Genomic DNA, 19,119 nt, shown 5'->3' on the forward strand with positions numbered 1-19,119 from the left:
ATGCACTTCTGATAATAAATACTCCCAGAAACATCATTATTGAACAATTAATACACTATATGTAAATTTAGGTATCACTATAAATTGTCTTGTCTCTGACGTAAGTATGCAATAACCAGATATAGAGATAGGTCATGAAATTGGCGAAACATAGTAAGTTAACACACTCTATATAAGGCATGAAATGTTGGACACATGTCGGGCTATATCATTTTCTCATCTACTATTATACATCTTACACTAAAAGTGTATAAATACAATATGTCAGCCAAGACAAATAATACTGAGTTATTTTAAAGTATCATGACAAATAATAACTGTGAATAAATCTATGGACATTAATGCATTATTAATTAATCTCCAATTTCCTACTCTATACCTAAAATGCAAATGGAAATCTGAAAGTTAATTCCTCAACATAGAATTCCTTGAGATAAATATTTGTAATGTAAGGCTTTTATATAAATCAATTTTTTTCTACTATTTCATGGAGAATCATATGAATGATTCATTTTCACCATTCAAATTTATATTAAGTTTTTTTAAAATGAAACTTAAAACTAATTCTTGAAAAATGATGAAATAGATAAAACACTACATCAAATTAATTGCTGTCAAATTACAAGAAATAACCTCAAAAGAATTACTATTATGACGTTTGATAAAGTGACAGAACAACAAGATGTGTCACTAAAGATTATGATGCTTTACAATAATAGTGAATACATCTGTGTTAGAACTGTGTTAGATTTTGAAAAGTGATCATTTAAGCCAAATATGGAAGATATGAGAAAATATTCTCCAATTTTGACAGTTCACTATGAATATGTGACCTTGACATTTGAGCCACAGAACTGCATCTTCTCCTCCAGGCAAAACCAACATCCTATCATGACAGAATGACTAACTTATGATGAGGATATGGTTTTGAATGAACTGGTGGCTATAGAAGCTGGCAATTACAACTATAAACTAATTAAGATTAACAGCTGGTGGTAGTAATATAAGACCAATCAGTCTTAAAGTCAAGCAGATAAAACAATTATAAGTAAACAAATTGCAAGAAATGGTGAAGAAATATATGAATTATCAAGTAACATCATTAATTTAAATGAGTTTGCAAGGCGCAAGGTTCTGAAGCATTGGCAAAATAGTCTACCTCTAGAAAAGTTTAAATTTCCAATGGGAAGAGATAAAACTATATGTAGTTTAAAAGATGCTAGTAATCAAGTGCCCGGCTCTTTAGAAAAAAATTACTCTACATTTGTGTTTAAATGAGAATTTATTAATTAGATTTATTATAATAAAATTAATAATCACACCATTTTACACAACTTTAAACTTTATTAAGTTAATAAAAATAAATTAAGTTAATGAAAATAAAGTAGGAAAAAGAATTAATTTTTGAAACAAAAGTGTTTGAATTATCATCCTGTAAAATGTTATAACATATAAAATTAAACACAGAAAAAGGAATTACCAAATCAGATCTGTAAAAATAAAGAAAACTGAACTCTGATAAAGACTTAAAAGAAGTTTTCAATAAATGAAATTGAATTCAAAACAATTAACTTATCTAAAGATAAAAAATGATGCTTTTTGGGGTTTCAAAGCTATTAATTGGTTTTAGGGTCAATGTATCATTTCAACATCATACTATCTTTAATTAAATCAACAAAGGGCCAGTACTTCTACTATGTTCTGAGCCAAACCAAGTTTTTATTGGTTTTAAAGTTTTTCTCCATGAACCAATGGTGGGGGTACAGATTATAAGAGTATTCTTTTCAAAAATTGATATGTCAAATATTCAAAGCTCTATATCACATCTCCAAATAAATATAACATTTTCATTAATACAAGCCAACAGAACTAGTTTAAAAGCAAATTATTACTGTTTCCCAACTGCACAGATATTTTTTTTATTGATATTTAAGGTATTTCACCATTTTCTACCTTCTCCATAAATAACCTACATTTTGTTTGTAAGGCTTATATGTCACACAGATACTGTTAAGGTCTTATGACAATATTTCAGTTTTACTCATAGAGGAAATCCTTAGGTGCCCCTCGATGCATTATTACAGGCACAACCGAACATGTGAGTAGAACCACTCACCTCAAGGCACAACCGGACATCTGACTTATAGCCACAACCGGACATCATTAAGTAGAATGAACCACTGGAAGTGGCACATTGGGCATTTGATTAGAACAACTGACTTTCTATAACATAGCTGGATGGCTTCCTCACACGAAACAATCCATAAATTTTATATATACAATTTTGTATATGAACAAAACTAATGCTAAATTTGGTAGGTATTGTGACAATTCATTATTGTCTACATATATTTTGTCAACTGAAAATAAGTCAAAACACTTAATTCTTACAGTCAATTAAAATAAAGACAAAAAATAACAAGGAAACTTTGTAAACAGAATGAAAAAGTCTTTCACAATGAAAAAACTTAAAAAAATTACCGATATGTTCTGAAAATCAAACAATTAAATAGATTAAAATGCAAACATAAACTTTCTCTCTTCCATTGGTCACAGAATACATCTTTAGCCTTTTACTGTACATTTTATTTAATTTAATGCCCTATTAATACAACTGTACTTAATTACTTTGGTTCATTTGTTTGAACATATATATGTACTATCTCTTAAAACTTTCTGTCTTCACGAAAAAAAACCCCTTAAAACCCATGTATTATTCCATTAATTGTACATTAAACATGTTTAGCTCTGCTACTACAGTTTGATACTTTTGCCCATCAAACACTAAAGTTTTCAAGAAATCCTTTAAATTAAGATAAATCTGGTTCACAGATTTTTCAGCAGATTCCTTAGAAACCTTTCATTTCTGTTCTCTCAAATACCAACCTGCAGACAATAAAGTAGTATTATCTTACATGATATTTAACGTTTCTCATGGAAAACATGCAATTTTTCAATAAAAAAACAAGCCAATTATTTTCCAATAAATCTCTTATAATATTCCAGAATGAGGTAGTGATGTGGGTTTTTTGGGGTTTTTAAAGAAAATTTCAATCATTGAGGACGTTTTGTGAGTGATAAATGGGGAACAAAGCCAATTTGAATATCTTGTCAGACATGCTTTATCTTTGGCTATAAACAAAAACTGATATAGTATACAGTATATAATAAAAAGCAAGCACCCCCAGGTTGAATAATATAATCTCATAAAACACTCTACCAGTATACAATAAAGTACTACATACAATAAATGGAAATTTATGTTTTAAAATACAATAATCAAAATTATTTGAAATTAATGTATGTTACCACATGCAACAATTGCTTAGAAAAAAAATTAAACTAAAGTCCTCAAGTTTCCAGTAAATTTCGACAATTAAAAAAGATAAGATTATGCCTGTTGATCAAAATTTAGGAGCACAAGTATATAATTATAATACATTAAAACTGTTAATTTCTAAACAAATCCTGTTAAGCTACAATTCTACTCATCAATCTAAAAATTATGGTAAGAGAATTCCATCTCTGTGAATTGTCACATCAATCTCTGGAAATCCCACGCAAAATTAACTTCAGATATGTACAAAATATTCTAAATACTTTAATTCACAGTTAATTTATAGGTATCTGCCAATGTCAAACATTTCAAACATAATTACACTGCACTGGATTTCAGACTGAACTGTTAACTGTTAAAACTCTATTTCTGCTAAAATTCCACTTTACACTTGAGTACATATCACTTTTGAATACCTACTGAAATTTTGATTAGGGTAATATCTGTTTTACATCATTCTTTTCATAATTATCTAATGAAACAGCAATTGAGAACTAAAATAAAGGTGATAGTATATCAATAAAATCACATATTAATGGTAAAAGCAATAAAACATTTAGTTTTCTTGTTTTAAAGCAGCATGCCTCCAGATTGTTATTCTGCAAATTCTCTTTGATTCTACAAGTAAATACAAGCAAACAAGTGGAATTTTAGATCCCTGCTTTCTACTTACAAATATCTTGTTTTATAATATTTTCTATATATATAGATATATTATATAGATGTTAAATAATGATGTTGATAATTAATATATATTATATGTATATGATAACAGGTAGAAACAAAATGTTACATTCTATTTATTTTGTATATTTCTATATATTTATATTAATTTTGTAAATATATTTCTATATATTTTTAACTATTTGTATATATATGTACTATATAATTGTATAGGTTGCTAAAATGGAATCATGCAGGATAAAAATATAATATTCTAGAATGATTACAAAAAGCTTTACCTTTATATTCGGTTTATCTTTTTCCTGCCAATGTAGGTCATTCTCTATTGTGTCATAATTGAGACTCTGAAAACAAAAACATAATTATATGATACTATAATACTTGTTCAATACTGTTCTGAAGATGTAATCCATCCCTAACATCACATTCAATCTGTAGAAATATGAAAATGAACGGATAATTGAACAGTTAACAAATATTAAGGCAGACTATGAAACTCTTGAGACTTAGGATTTATCATGAAAATGTAGGAACTACATCCTGGACATTTTTACAAGTTAAGTTACATCAGGTAAAATTCATTGATAAACAACTAATTCATACACCAGCATATTTCTATCAGCAAAGAAATTTATTGTTTAGATTGGTTTTTACCCCAAACCACCATTGCAAAGACCATTTGGCAACTTTACAGCCTTTCTGGTGGAGGAGGACCTCAGAAACCCCTCCATGCATTATTTCAGGCACAAACCTGTCCCCTAAGTAGAACCATTAATATTCTATAAACTAGCTAGTTAGCTTCCTCACATGAAACAATCCAGAGTTCCTTGCAAGATTCAAACCCAGAGTGGTGAACGGCATTAAAGAAATACAATTTATGCTTCTAAAACTGCATTTGTAATAAAATAATGGTAAGAATAATATCATATAACTTACAGCAAAATTAAAGCTCTAACTATTTAGACAACCATATCTTTGTCTAAACCTTTAACTACAATTTTATCAGTGACATGATATAACTGTTTCTTCAAAATACATTAATATCAATATTTAAGCAGAAATCTAGACTACAAAGATTTAAAACATTGATAATGTTATGTCTGTATCTGACAGCTATCTTTAATCATTCTACATTTTATAGATTTCCTTTTTTGCCAATATAAATTGTAAATTCTACAGTCAACAGTCAATTCAGATCATATTGCAACATAACATAATTAAAATCCTATATACAGAAAATCTTGCTTCACTTTGGTGTTATAGACATTAAAGTTCAACTTCAACTCTAAGACAAACATAAACCAGATTAGAGCCTGGCCAGCTTGCATATCTCTTGGCTGCTTTATACAAGAGGGCCATGATGGCCCTGAGGTCGCTCACCTGTATTTAGGCCCCCCCCCCCCCCGGAGCGGGGCTAGTTTAAACCCCAGGGCTTTTATTTGAACAAACTTGGAAGACACTCATTAGAAGATGTTTCATGATGTTAAGTTTTTACTACACACATATAATGAAAAACAATGACCTCCCCCCCCCCTTTGGCAGGGCCAATTTTAACCCAAGGGCTTTTATTTGAACAAACTTGGTAGACACCCACAAAAAGATGTTTCATGCAATCTAACCTCTAGCTCATTGGGATTTTTAAAAGAAGATTTTTTAAGTTTTTACTATACACATATAGTTAAAAACAATGATACCTCTGGGGCGGGGCCAGTTTTAGCCCCAGGGCTGTTATTTGAACAAACTTTGTTAGCACTTACTAGAAGATGCTTCATGCTTAATATCTAAACTCTAGCTATTTGGGTTTTTTCAAAGAAGATTTTTAAGTTTTTGCCATACACATATAAGGAAAATCAATGACCCCCAGGGCGGGGCCAATTTTGACCCCAGGACTTTTATTTGAACAAACTTTGTAGACACTCACTAGAAGATGTTTCATGCTTAATATCTAAACTCTAGCTATTTGGGTTTTTTAAAAGAAGATTTTTTAAGTTTTTGCTATACACATATAAGAAAAATCAATGACCCCCGAGGCGGTGCCAATTTTGACCCCAGGGCTTTTATTTGAACAAACTTGGTAGACACTTATTAGAACATGTTTGATGCTAAATATCTTAGCCATAGCTCTTTGAGTTCTTTAAAAGAAGATTTTTTAAGTTTTTACTATATGCATATAGGGAAAATCAATGACCCCCTGGGGCGGGGCCAATTTTGACCCAAGGGCTTTTATTTGAACAAACTTTGTAGACACTTATTAGAAGATGTTTCATGCTAGATATCTTAGCTCTAGCTCTATAGGTTCTTTAAAAGAAGATTTTTTAACTTTTTACTATATGTATATAGGGAAAATCAATGACCCCCTGGGGTGGGGCCAATTTTGACCCCAGGGCTTTTATTTGAACAAACTTGGTAGACACTTATTAGAAGATGTTTCATGCTAAATATCTTAGCTCTAGCTCTATGGGTTCTTAAAATAAAAGAAAATTTTTTAAGTTTTTACTATATGCATATAGGGAAAATCAATGACCCCCAGGGCGGGGCCACTTTTGACCCCAGGACTTTTATTTGAACAAACTTTGTAGACACCCATTAGAACATGTTTCATGCTAAATATCTTAGCTCTTGCTCTTTGGGTTCTTTAAAAGAAGATTTTTTAAGTTTTTACTATATGCATATAGGGAAAATCAATGACCCCCTGGGGCGGGGCCAATTTTGACCCAAGGGCTTTTATTTGAACAAACTTTGTAGACACTTATTAGAAGATGTTTCATGCTAGATATCTTAGCTCTAGCTCTATAGGTTCTTTAAAAGAAGATTTTTTAACTTTTTACTATATGCATATAGGGAAAATCAATGACCCCCTTGGGCGGGGCCAATTTTGACCCTAGGGCTTTTATTTGAACAAACTTGGTAGACACTTACTAGATGATGTTTCATGCTAAATATCTTAGCTCTAGCTCCATGGGTTCTTTAAAAGAAGAATTTTTAAGTTTTTACTATATGTATATAGGGAAAATCAATGACCCCCTGGGGCGGGGCCAATTTTGACCCCAGGGCTTTTATTTGAACAAACTTGGTAGACACTTACTAGAAGATGTTTCATGCCAAATATCTAAGCTCTAGCTCTTTGGGTTTTTTAAAAGAAGATATTTAAAGTTTTTTCTTTCGGTTGCCATGGCAACCAGAGTTCTGCATGGAATTAAATTCTTTGAACAATTTTTAAAGGTGACCACCAAAGGAACATTCCTGTGAAGTTTGGATGAAATTGGCTTAGTGGTTTATGAGGAGATGTCATTTGAAGCAAAAGTTTACGGACGGACGGACGACGGACGGACGGACGCCGGACGAAAAGCGATCACAAAAGCTCACCCTGTCACTTTGCGACAGGTGAGCTAAAAAGTGAGTCAAATGAGTTTACACATCTGTTGGCTTCTCTAGTGAGCCAAGCTAACTTCACATTTGCATGCTGCACTATTTTAAGTCAGCTCTGCTTGCACAACTACTGGTTGCTCTATTTGAGTAAGCCAGACTAACATGCACATTATTTTAGTGAACCAGACTAACTTGCACATCTGCTGGCTGCTCTATTTGAGTGAGCCAGACTAACTTGCACACCTATTGACTGCTCTATTTTAGTGAACTAGACTAACTTGCACATCTGCTGGCTGCTCTATTTGAGTAAGCCAGACTAACTTGCACAGCTGTTGACTGCTCTATTTGAGTGAGCCAGATGTTGACTGCTCTATTTTAGTGAACTAGAATAACTTGCACATCTGCTGGCTGCTCTATTTGAGTGAGCCAGACTAACTTGCACATCTGTTGACTGCTCTATTTTAGTGAACTAGAATAACTTGCACATCTGCTGGCTGCTCTATTTGAGTAAGCCAGACTAACTTGCACAACTGTTGACTGCTCTATTTGAGTGAGCCAGACTAACTTGCACATCTGCTGGCTGCTTTATTTTAGTGAACTAGTCTAACTTGCATGTCTGTTGACTGCTCTATTTTAGTGAACTAGACTAACTTGCACATCTGCTGGCTGCTCTATTTGAGTAAGCCAGACTAACTTGCAAAGCTGTTGACTGCTCTATTTGAGTGAGCCAGACTAACTTGCACATCTGCTGACTGCTCTATTTTAGTGAACTAGACTAACTTGCACATCTGCTGACTGCTCTATTTGAGTGGGCCAGACTAACTTGCACACCTGTTGACTGCTCTATTTCAGTGAGTCAGACTAACTTGCACATCTGCTGACTGCTCTATTTTAGTGAACTAGACTAACTTGCACATCTGCTGACTGCTCTATTTGAGTGGGCCAGACTAACTTGCACACCTGTTGACTGCTCTATTTCAGTGAGTCAGACTAACTTGCACAGCTGTTGACTGCTCTATTTTAGTGAACTAGACTAACTTGCACATCTGCTGGCTGCTCTATTTGAGTAAGCCAGACTAACTTGCACATCTGTTGACTGCTCTATTTTAGTGAACTAGACTAACTTGCACATCTGCTGGCTGCTCTATTTGAGTGAGCCAGACTAACGTGCACATCTGTTTACTGCTCTATTTTAGTGAACTAGACTAACTTGCACATCTGTTGACTGTGCTATTTGAGTGAGCCAGACTAACTTGCACACCTGTTGACTGCTCTATTTCAGTGAACTAGACTAACTTGCACATCTGCTGGCTGCTCTATTTGAGTGAGCCAAGCTAACTTGCACATCTGTTGACTGCTCTATTTGAGTGAGCCAGACTAACTTGCACATCTGTTAACTGCTCTATTTAAGTGAACTTGACTAACTTGCACATCTGCTGGCTGCTCTATTTGAGTGAGCCAGACTAACTTGCACATTTGTTGACTGCTCTATTTTAGTGAAACTAGAATAACTTGCACATCTGTTGACTGCTCTACTTGAGGGAGCCAGACTAACTTCCACATCTGCTGGCTACTCTATTTTAGTGAGCCAGACTAACTTGCACATCTGTTGACTGCTTTATTTCAGTAAGCTAAACCAGCTTGCACACCTTACAAATTAAGAATGTAGAAATTGACTATACATGCAGCAACACAACAAGTATTTACACAATAAACATACCTCCCATTTGGAAACTATTCTCTTCCTGAACCTTGTCTTCTCACCATAGTCTTTTATTTTCTTGGAAATATCCTGAAAGAAACAAGCAAACAGAAATGAAGTTAAATAAATTTAAGTTCCTTAGTGTTAAAAGTAGGGATGGCAACGAGTAACCGGTTAACCGAGTACTCGATCGAACGTCCGAATATCGGTTAACAAAATTGATATTCGATTACTCGTAAAAAAATAATTAAAATTTCTACTTTTTTTGCGATTTAGAAAGATTAGTTCAGAAATTCAAAAATGTACACGTATCTGTATAAATACTTGTTAAGTGCAATCAAAACATCCTTGCAGAGGTGTGAAAATGTTATCGTAAGTTTAACGAGGCGATCAGTTCGACACGGGTATGGGATTAAACACAGTCCTGTGTCATTTATGTCATTCGGCCTCTTATGATATTTAATCACCTTTAAATATTAGACAGTTTGAAGCCGAAACTTGTTAATTATAAAAACGTAAATATATACGGAATATTATGTTGTAGCTTTGTATTTTGCTACGAGCAGCGGTGGAAAAATTGATATCTCACGAGACCGAAGGTCGAGCGAAATATCAATTTTCCAACATAGCGAGTAGAAAAATGCATAGGCTACAACATAATTTTCCTTTTATTATATACCTTTTCGTTTGAATTATAAATGATTTTCATTATACTACACTTCTATAAGAAATTTCAGAAAATGAAATGTAGCTGTCAAGAAATAAATTTATGACCGACGGATGAATACGTAATTTTTGCAAAACCGGCCACGCCTTTTATAATTTTGGTTTCCGTTTCAAAATGCTACACTATATACAGCTAAGATCGGAACCATCGTCAAAAATAGTCCGGCACTTCCATATATGAATAACATAATATTGAATTTTCTATCCGTTGAAGCGTATTTGCGCTTCAAAGTCATCCTGCATTTTAGGGAGAAAATGTGTAGGTATATAATAAATGCTGTCATTGACATTTCTTAAGTTTATATTTATATATGTATTTCTTGCAGTCCTATTTATAGTTACTAATTCTATGAATTAAAAAAGAAAATGAAAGTAGCATGCAGACGGTGTTGATATTGTGTGATAAAACTTTAAAGATCATTGGAAATCATCCGAGTAACCGAGTACTCGATCGGAAAAATGACCGAGTACTTGAGTATTGATTTTGGTATTCGTTGCCATCCCTACTAAAAAGTCTATAACTGCTCATCTGAGACTAATTTTGAGGAAAAAAAAATGACTTTTTTTTTTTTTAAATTTTTCTTTTACATTGGAGCTTAAGGATACAACGTTACTGTCAAATCATTGTTAAGTGCAAATACATTATTTTTATTATCTTAAAGGGACATTTTCTAAATACGATTTATTTTTCAAATACACTGTGGGAAGCATTAACCCCAAGATGAATGATATTTGGCAGACTGGTAGGTCTTGAATAAATTACCAGGTTATAAAAAATATAATTACACCAATTTCTAGAGATAAAAGTAAAGGAAGTCAATATTTATCACCTGATCAATGAATTGTATTAACAGATCTGCATGCTTACATCTGCTTGTTAATCTTAGCAAATAAAAATTTATAATATAAAATGTGCTTCACCGAGAACTTAAATAAAACAGCTGGATCCCCTTGAACTCTTTTGATTAGCTTTCTTTCAGAATCTGTTTGTTTAGCTGGGGTTTTTTTTACATATTCTTTTCAAACAAATGCCAGTGAGGAACCTATACAACTGTACCTAAACTGATGACCACAGGTTACTTCTTGGCATAAATATGAACAAGGCAGTTATAATGAGGAAGGGCTATATCCCTGTTGCAGAACAACCTTTGACTGAACTTTAAGTATGACCTTGAAGAAGCCACCTGGTATTTCAGCTCTGTGCATCATCTCATAATAATGGTTGTTTGTTCTATATGATTTTAAAACTTTTAAGCAGTTTACATGTTATGAAGTGGACAAAAATGAAGACTTTTACATTTTTCCTTGTGACCTTGACCTAATTTTTGAACTCTGCATATTGTCTTATAATGATGATCATTTGTGCTAAGGTATTTTAAAAACATTTCAATAGCTTTATAGTTATGGAGTGGTCAAGATATGCTGACATTTTTACACTTGATCTTTAAGACTGACCTTGACCTAGGAGGTTTGACAGACCCAGTTATCGCACTCTGCACATCATCTAATAATTGTGATCATTTGTGCCAAGCTTAATTTTAATTTATTTTAATTATTTTTAAAGTCATGAAGCTGACACAAAATGCAGAATCTTTTTACATTTGAAAATCATGTGTGATCTTGACCATGAGGGTTGACACCTGATATAATTGTGATCATTTGTGCCAAGTTATTTCCAAAACTTTTCATTAGTTTAAAAGTTATTGAGCAGGCATGAAAAATGTTACGGACTGACAGACTGATATTGTAAGGGCATGCATATGCCATTTAACAATTGTCCCCTTCCAAAAGAAAATTATTTAAAATCATCCAGTAAAATGTCCTCTAAAATTTAATTTACATCAAGTTTTTTCTTCTTATTTGTAAAAATACCAATTGTTACTGTGCTTTTCCTAATCTGTCAAAAGAAAGCTTTAACCCCTGTAAGGAGATATGATAAAACTTTCTGGCATTAAATGATTATATAAACATCATTCTTAGGTATATATCTTCACTGATAAATATATTTATTATTGTTCTATGTTATAACTGAAGTCATGCAGGGCTCACGCTGTCGGTCGCCATAGTCGCCATTTGCGATTATTTTATAAGATTGGCGATTTTTTTTGCATTTTGGCTACAAAGTCTGGCGATTATTTTTTACTTCCAACAGTGTTTATAAAAGGTGTAAAAATCGATAAAGAATGCAGTAGACCTAATTAACACCAGCGGGGTGCATTTAATTGAGTGTCAACTTTTTACGGGTCACGTGCTGTTTACTATATTGCCCGAGGTGATAAAAGACATACGGGATGTATAATTGTATAAGTACTTTAAAGATATTGTCCAGAATTTGTAAAAGCCATCAAATATCCGTCAATTAGCCACAAAAATCGTTTTAAAATTGATAAACTGGATATTGACTTACCCAAAATTTACCGTGAATTGAAGACAAGTAATTATTGTAAATTTTGATTTTTTTTTGGTTTAAGCTACTTGACTAAATCGCCAGTGGAAAACAATGGTAAAATATTTAAAAAGTATTAACTTCCAAACAACTATTTGCACAACAACCAAAATTGTGAATATTTCTTCAGAAAACAGGAAAAATCCGATTGTCACATATTTTCGCGACACCGATAATTTTGATATTTATTCAAAGGTGAAATAAGCTATGTTTTGTTTAAAAATCTTTACTACTATGGCAGAAAAATTGTATGTGATGATGATATTTTTCAGTAAATTATTCAGTAAAAAGGCTGCATTCTGTGAATGAGTTTGCAAACTTGTGTTATTTCTATAGGCTAATATGACCTAGATCTACTCCAGTTCTGTGTGAAATGTGGAAATAGACAGTGGTTATAGCTGACAAAATTTGATTAGAACAAACAAAAGAAGTTGTCTGATAACAACATTATGTAAAGTTATAATAAATCTTTAATATTATTGTTATACAGTAATTTTACTAAAATAACAATTAAAGTTGTAGTTCTAAAAAAAGGTAGTTAAATGTATCAGTTTATTTGAGAATCATTATAAAACTGAAAAAGTTTTATATAAATGTAATGTTTATTAAATCAAGTGCTTATGTTGTTAATCGCTAATTCGTGAAAAGTCCGCTGAACTTTTGGCTATTATTTTTTTAAGTTGAAAATATTGGCTATTATTTTATTTGAGCCAGTGTGAGCCCTGAGTCATGTTTTGCATGAGAAATTACCAAATATGGTAATTATAACGGGAAGCGGTTTATATATAAACCGGGTTGTAACGTGTTAAAGTCACTTTGAGGTCAGATACAGGCAGTTAAACTAAACTGGTTAGTTTAGTCATGGAAGATAGTTCGAGCAGCCATATTGGGCGTTCACATCATCAGGAAATTACGTTGGAGAGAGAATATTGGGGACATAGAGCTAGCTATCCAGAATCTGGAGGTAAGTCCCCGGGGGATTCAGCAATTGAAGCGTTTTCTTTATTTAGAGATTATCTTGATACTCAGTTGAAGGACTTTAAAAAGGACTTGAATTTAAAATTACATGATACTCCTTCAGTCAAGTTCAAGAAAGAAGCTAATCGTATTCAGTATGAGTTTAATCTTGATATTCTTCGCAGTTTAGAAGTGGTTGCTGACGATAAATTTCGTATTCCTGCCGAAATTTTCGAGATAGTGTCCAGTGTTATTTCCAAGGTCAAACATAGAAATAAGTTAATTAAAGTAGCTGATAGTTCCCCCGGGGGCTGGCTTACCGTCAATGAATATGAAAAGCCAGTTCTTGGATCAGATAGTGAGGACGAAAAGCGCCTTAAACAGGCGGAAGCCAGGGCTGTACGGAAAATCAAAGCAACCACTTCTACTAGTAAACCTTCTTTCAATCCTTATAAACGTACTGTTTCTACTTTCATGCCGAGAGAATCGCCTTCCGATACTGTTCAATGGGGAAAACCGGCTTATTCCTTTCGTGGCACATCACGACAAAGCTCCATCAGAGATATTTGCTTCGCATGCGGACAGCGAGGACATTTCCGCCATGAGTGTAGATTCTGGTCAAATTCAACGAAGAGCTTTACAAACCGGACAACTTCAAAAGAAGCTCAAGTTCAGAAAGCTCCGCAGATAAACGAACAGATAAATGATAAGTATTTTTTTCAATGCCCTTGAAAGAGAGTTCTTTGAATATCAAGAAACTTTATTTTCACCAGCAGAAAACAATACCTGTGTTAAAAGTCGTTTAAAGAAGCACTTTTCTTATTGGAATGACATTGGTTGCAATTCTTATATTCTTGATATAATTAAAAATGGTTATAAAATACCATTTCTTAATATGCCTGAAAGATCATTTTCAAAAAACAATCGATCAGCTTTTGAAATTTAGAATTTTAGATCTGCAGTTGAAGAACTTGTTCAAAATAAATGTGTTATTAAAACTCCTTTTATGCCTCATGTAGTTAATCCGCTTTCTGTTTCTATCAATAAGCAAGGAAAGAAAAGGTTAATATTAGATTTAAGGATAGTCAATAAACATCTTTGGAAAGATACATTTTCCTTTGAGGATTGGAAAAATGCTTTAAATATTTGAAAGAGAGTTTTTTTCTTATAAATTTGACATTAGTAAAGCTTATCATCATATTGATATTTTTTATGAACATCAAACTTTCCTAGGTTTTCGGTACGGGGTGATTTCTATTGTTTCACCGTTTTGCCATTTGGATTAAGTACAGCTCCTTTTGTTTTCACAAAATGTATGCGTGAATTAGTGAAATTTTGGAGAAGTAACAGTATAAAGATAGTCATGTTCCTTTGATGATGGATTTGGTACTAATAGTACATATGATTCTGCTAAGAGTGATGCTTTAGTAGTTAAAAATTCTTTACTTTCAGCAGGATTTGTATTAAATGACGAAAAATCTATTTGGGTCCCTGTCCAAGAATTAGAATGGACAGGTATATTTTGGAATAGTTCTGGTTTTTATATTAGTATTCCTGATAGAAGAATTAAAGACTGTTTAGATACTATTAAATCTATCATTGAGGGTCTGCCTTTCGTTTCTGCAAGGCGTTAGCTCAATGCATGGGTAAACTTATTTCAATGTCGCCCGTTTTAGGTAATTTAACTAGGCTTTTGACTAGATATTTATATCGAGAAAATAGAGAGTAGAACTTCTTGGGATTCTGTTTACAAGTTAAATTCTGAAGTTCTTGCTTAGAAGAATTAAGATTTTGGGTTAAAGAATTTGCAACTTTCTAATAGAAAGGTACATTTTGCAATATTCACCAACACAAAACTGTTGTTTATTCTGATGCTCTCGGATTATGCAGCAGGCGCTTTTATAGTTAATTTTGAAAATAGTATTTTTCAATCCGTTTGGTCAGATTATGAAAAACAACAGAGTTCTACTTTCAGAGAGTAAAGGCCGTTAAACTGGGGCTTAGGGCTTATTCTCAGTTGTTAAAAGGTAAAACGGTGAAATGGTTTTCTGATTCACAATCATGTGTGCATATTGTGCAATGTGGTAGTACCAAACTTGGACTTGCATGAAGAGTCCATGAATATTTTGAACTTTGTTCAAAGTTTAATATAGATTACAAATTCAATGGGTTCCAAGGAGCAAAATAAATTCGCTGATGAAATTAGCAAATTCAGGAGTAGCAGATGAATGGCAGGTGACAGGGGGCGTTTTTTGATTTTTTAGATAAAATGTGGGGACGCACGGATATTGATCGTTTTTGCCACTCTATCTTAATAGAAAGGTTAAACGTTTCAATTCAAAAATTGTTGATTTCGAAACTGAGGCTGTGGATACGTTTCACAGTGTTGGGGCAAATGCAACAACTGGCTGGTTCCTCCGTACGTCTGGTACCTAAACCATTTCTCATTTGTTACATTGCAAAGGCAGAGGTACTATCGTTGTTCCAAAATGCCTACGTTCTCCATTTTGGCCATTGTTATTTAAGAAAAAATTTTGTTCACAAAGATTTCATTTCAGAAGTCCTTGAATTTAGTGAAGGCAAGATATATTTACTAAAACTGAAATCGACGGGAGTAATTTTTGATTCTAGCAGATTTAAAAGTAAAGTCTTAGCTATAAGGATAGAATCAAATAATGCTGGTTGTTTTTGTAAATGTAAAGAATAGTTCATTTAATATTTAAAAAAAAAAAAAAAATATTTTTACAGGTGATTAAATCATGAATTTCCTCTCTGCATATGATTTCGTGATTTTTTTATCAGTGGAAATCGTGGGAGTTGCTTGTTCAAATAATCAGGTCAGACACGGAAATTAATGGGTTAACTGTCCATTCTATTTTAGCCTTGTGGTAGACTGGAAAGTTTAAGATAAAACACTGTAAATTAATCATGCTAGTTTTTTAGCAAAATGCTAAATAATTTTGAAAGTGCTGATTGTGTTTCTAGAAGTGATATTAAATATTTTGAAGGTGGATTGGCTTTTAAGTTTAGCGGAATGCAAATATTTGGAGCGGAATGCTTGTTCTATTATATAATAATTAGCGGAATGCTAAAGTATTTTATAAGCGGAATGCTTGTTGTATATTAGCGGAATGCTAAAGTATTTCATAAGCGGAATGCTTGTTGTATATTAGCGAAATGCTATATTATTTTGTAAGCGGAATGCTTGTTTTATTTAGCGGATTGCTAAAGTATTCTTGTAAGAAGAAAAGTTTGTTATATTTAGGGGAATGCTTAAGACTGTTTACAAGCGGAAATTTGTTACTTGTTACATGATTTTCTTAAGGAATGGCTGTAATATTTAATAGAAATTTATACCATGTTAGCGATACAATTTTGTCGGATTTACATAGCAGAATGTTTAAACATTTCAAACCGAAATAAATTTTATTAAGTTACATTTTAAAGCGTTTTTTGTTGGCTTAAACTTCTTATTCATGTCGTAGAATTTAAAATATAAACATTTTCTTTATATAAAGTTTAATAAGATTTTATATTTTATTTTCACTAAAAATTTTACATTTCACAGATGTTCTTAAAGTGGGAGTATGGAAACAAATCGATACTGTCTACGTACATCCGGATCTTTCTACAGCACATGAAAATCTTAAGAAGTTTTCTTTAAACTCTAAAGCTTTAAATACTTTAAAGTCTTATGAACAATATTTTAAACATTTTTTGCAAATGGTGTATCAAGTATAATTTCAAACCAGTTCCTTCTTCTGATTATCATGTTTTCACTCTATCTTTCTTGCATGGAAAGAGATAATCCTCCCAGTCAAAAATTAACAGTGTGCTTTATTGGAATTTCCCATGCACATAAATTAGCAGGATACGTAAATCCTTGCAATTCGCCTTTAGTTAATTTTGTTAAAGAAGGAATCTTGATATCTTTAAGCACCATGAATTGTTCTAAAGAGCCGCTTTCTAATCAGTCATTACAATTGATAGTAGAAAAGTATATAGATACTACATGTCTCCTAGATTTGAGATTCATGACAATGACTTTATTAAGTTTTTCTGGTTTTTTAAGGTTTAATGAAGTTATTTCTTTACGAAGAAACGATATTGTTTTTAAACGGGATCATATTGAAATCTTTATTCGGGAGTCTAAAACTGACCAATTGAAAAAAGGTAAAAAAATTTTGATTAGTAAAACTAATAATGATACATGTCCAGTAAAAGCTCTCGAGAAATACTTGCTTTTATCAGGCATCTCTGAAAGTTCAGAAGAATTTTTGTTTCGAAAAATTTCTTTTTGTAGTAAATCAAAACTTATAAGCTAAGGGAAGGAAATCCATTTCCTATACAAGAGCGAGAGAAATATTTTTGTATCATATTTCTCTTTTAGGGTTAGACAGGTCGAAATTTGGTCTCCATTCATTAAGGTCTGGGGGAGCTACAGCTACAGCTCTTAAGGTGTCCCAGATAGGCTTATCAAGAAGCATGGGGTGGAAAACCCGATAAAGCTAAAGACTTTACGTTAGAGAAAGTGATGACATGAGACAGTCTGTTTCCTTAAATTTAGGTTTATAAAAATTGTAAGAAGTAATATTTATGGTCGTTTTAGTTTTCACTTCATGAGTAAGTGTTTAATTTTTATTCAATATTCACGCTATTTGTTTTAAATTGAAAATTTCTGGATTTTTGGGTGCCCGTTCTTTTTCTTTTGATGCCTGTATTGACCACACCTATATAAGTGTTTGTTGTTTTTTCAAAACAAGGTTATAATATTGTTTAATTATAAATGATTTATGTTTGTCTGAAGGAACTGAAAGAAAACATAAAGGTCAGTCTTTACAGTACAAATGGAAAGGTTACATACTTTTGTAATTAGTTTATTTTATTGAGTGGCCATTTTAACTGGCACTTGAACTTTATGTCATCCAAAATGAAGTCCTTCAATTTACTTTCTGTGCAAAACATGTATTAAATGAACTTAAATAGTAGATCACTTAAATAATAGGTCCCAACTTCAAACATTTAAATTTTCAATTTAATATTAGAGAATTTGATAAATTGAAAATACAAAGAGTCTTAAATATTATGCAATCTTTAAAAACAAAAAAAAATATGTATCAACATTATGATAATCTTTATTTTAAGGTTAAAAAAGAAATAGTAAAAAATGCATATATATATCATTAAAGGTGCAAATGATGTTTTTCATCATACGTTTTGACCAATAACAGCATGCATTACACTGTTTCTTATATATTGACCATATCTATAAACTATCACTGAATCTCAAATCTGGCATGTACTATTAAATTTTGTTTCTTTTGCACATTAAATAAAATTTTCATTTTATATTTTAATCCTCAACCCCCTTCAAACAAAGTGGATCTTTCATTCTTGAAACCATTTATCATTCATTACAGAGAAAGTTTAAAAGTAATCACAGGCTGAGTTAAGTAACAGTGCATGTGCAGATCATGAACAGACAGCTGATCTTGATCTGCACCGGTTGATGGGTATAATCTGTCGACTTCTTATTGATGAATGTTAAATTTCTGTCTCTCATTATTAAAGGGACTCCACTGAGGTTTTTTGACATGACGGGACTGAAAATAATTTTTTAAGACCCGTGTTCCTATTGATGTTACAAGGTCTACACCAATAACTTGTCTACCAAATTTCAAAATAAACGCTCAATCCGTTTTTTTGAGATTAATTATTCTAATTGAGATCAAATAAACAAAAATTTGAAAAGCGTTCTAAAGCTTTTTTTCAATCAATCGACTACGAAAATCACAAAACTACAATTTTAGATTTATTTCTGAGTATAATTCTTCATTATTTTGCAAATCTTTTTGTTAAGTGTCACAGTTGATCTATAAAAAGAAATTAATTGGACCT

At 32.3% G+C, this 19,119-nt stretch overlaps 1 protein-coding gene across 1 annotated transcript in view; it reads right to left on the bottom strand.

Annotated features, from left to right (window-relative positions):
• LOC132760239 (H(+)/Cl(-) exchange transporter 7-like) overlaps positions 1–19,119 on the bottom strand; it is a 94,432-nt gene that overhangs the window by 59,651 nt on the left and 15,662 nt on the right. Inside the window, exons 4-5 of the mRNA XM_060752177.1 lie at positions 9,111–9,181; positions 4,300–4,365 (exon numbers count right to left, since the gene is read on the bottom strand). Coding sequence (XP_060608160.1) covers positions 4,300–4,365; positions 9,111–9,181 — 137 coding nt within the window. The remainder of the gene's footprint in view (positions 1–4,299; positions 4,366–9,110; positions 9,182–19,119) is intronic.

This window comes from Ruditapes philippinarum, unplaced genomic scaffold (genome assembly GCF_026571515.1).
Source record: "Ruditapes philippinarum isolate M1 unplaced genomic scaffold, ASM2657151v2 ctg2196_1_1_1_1, whole genome shotgun sequence".
Lineage (NCBI taxonomy): Eukaryota > Metazoa > Mollusca > Bivalvia > Venerida > Veneridae > Ruditapes > Ruditapes philippinarum.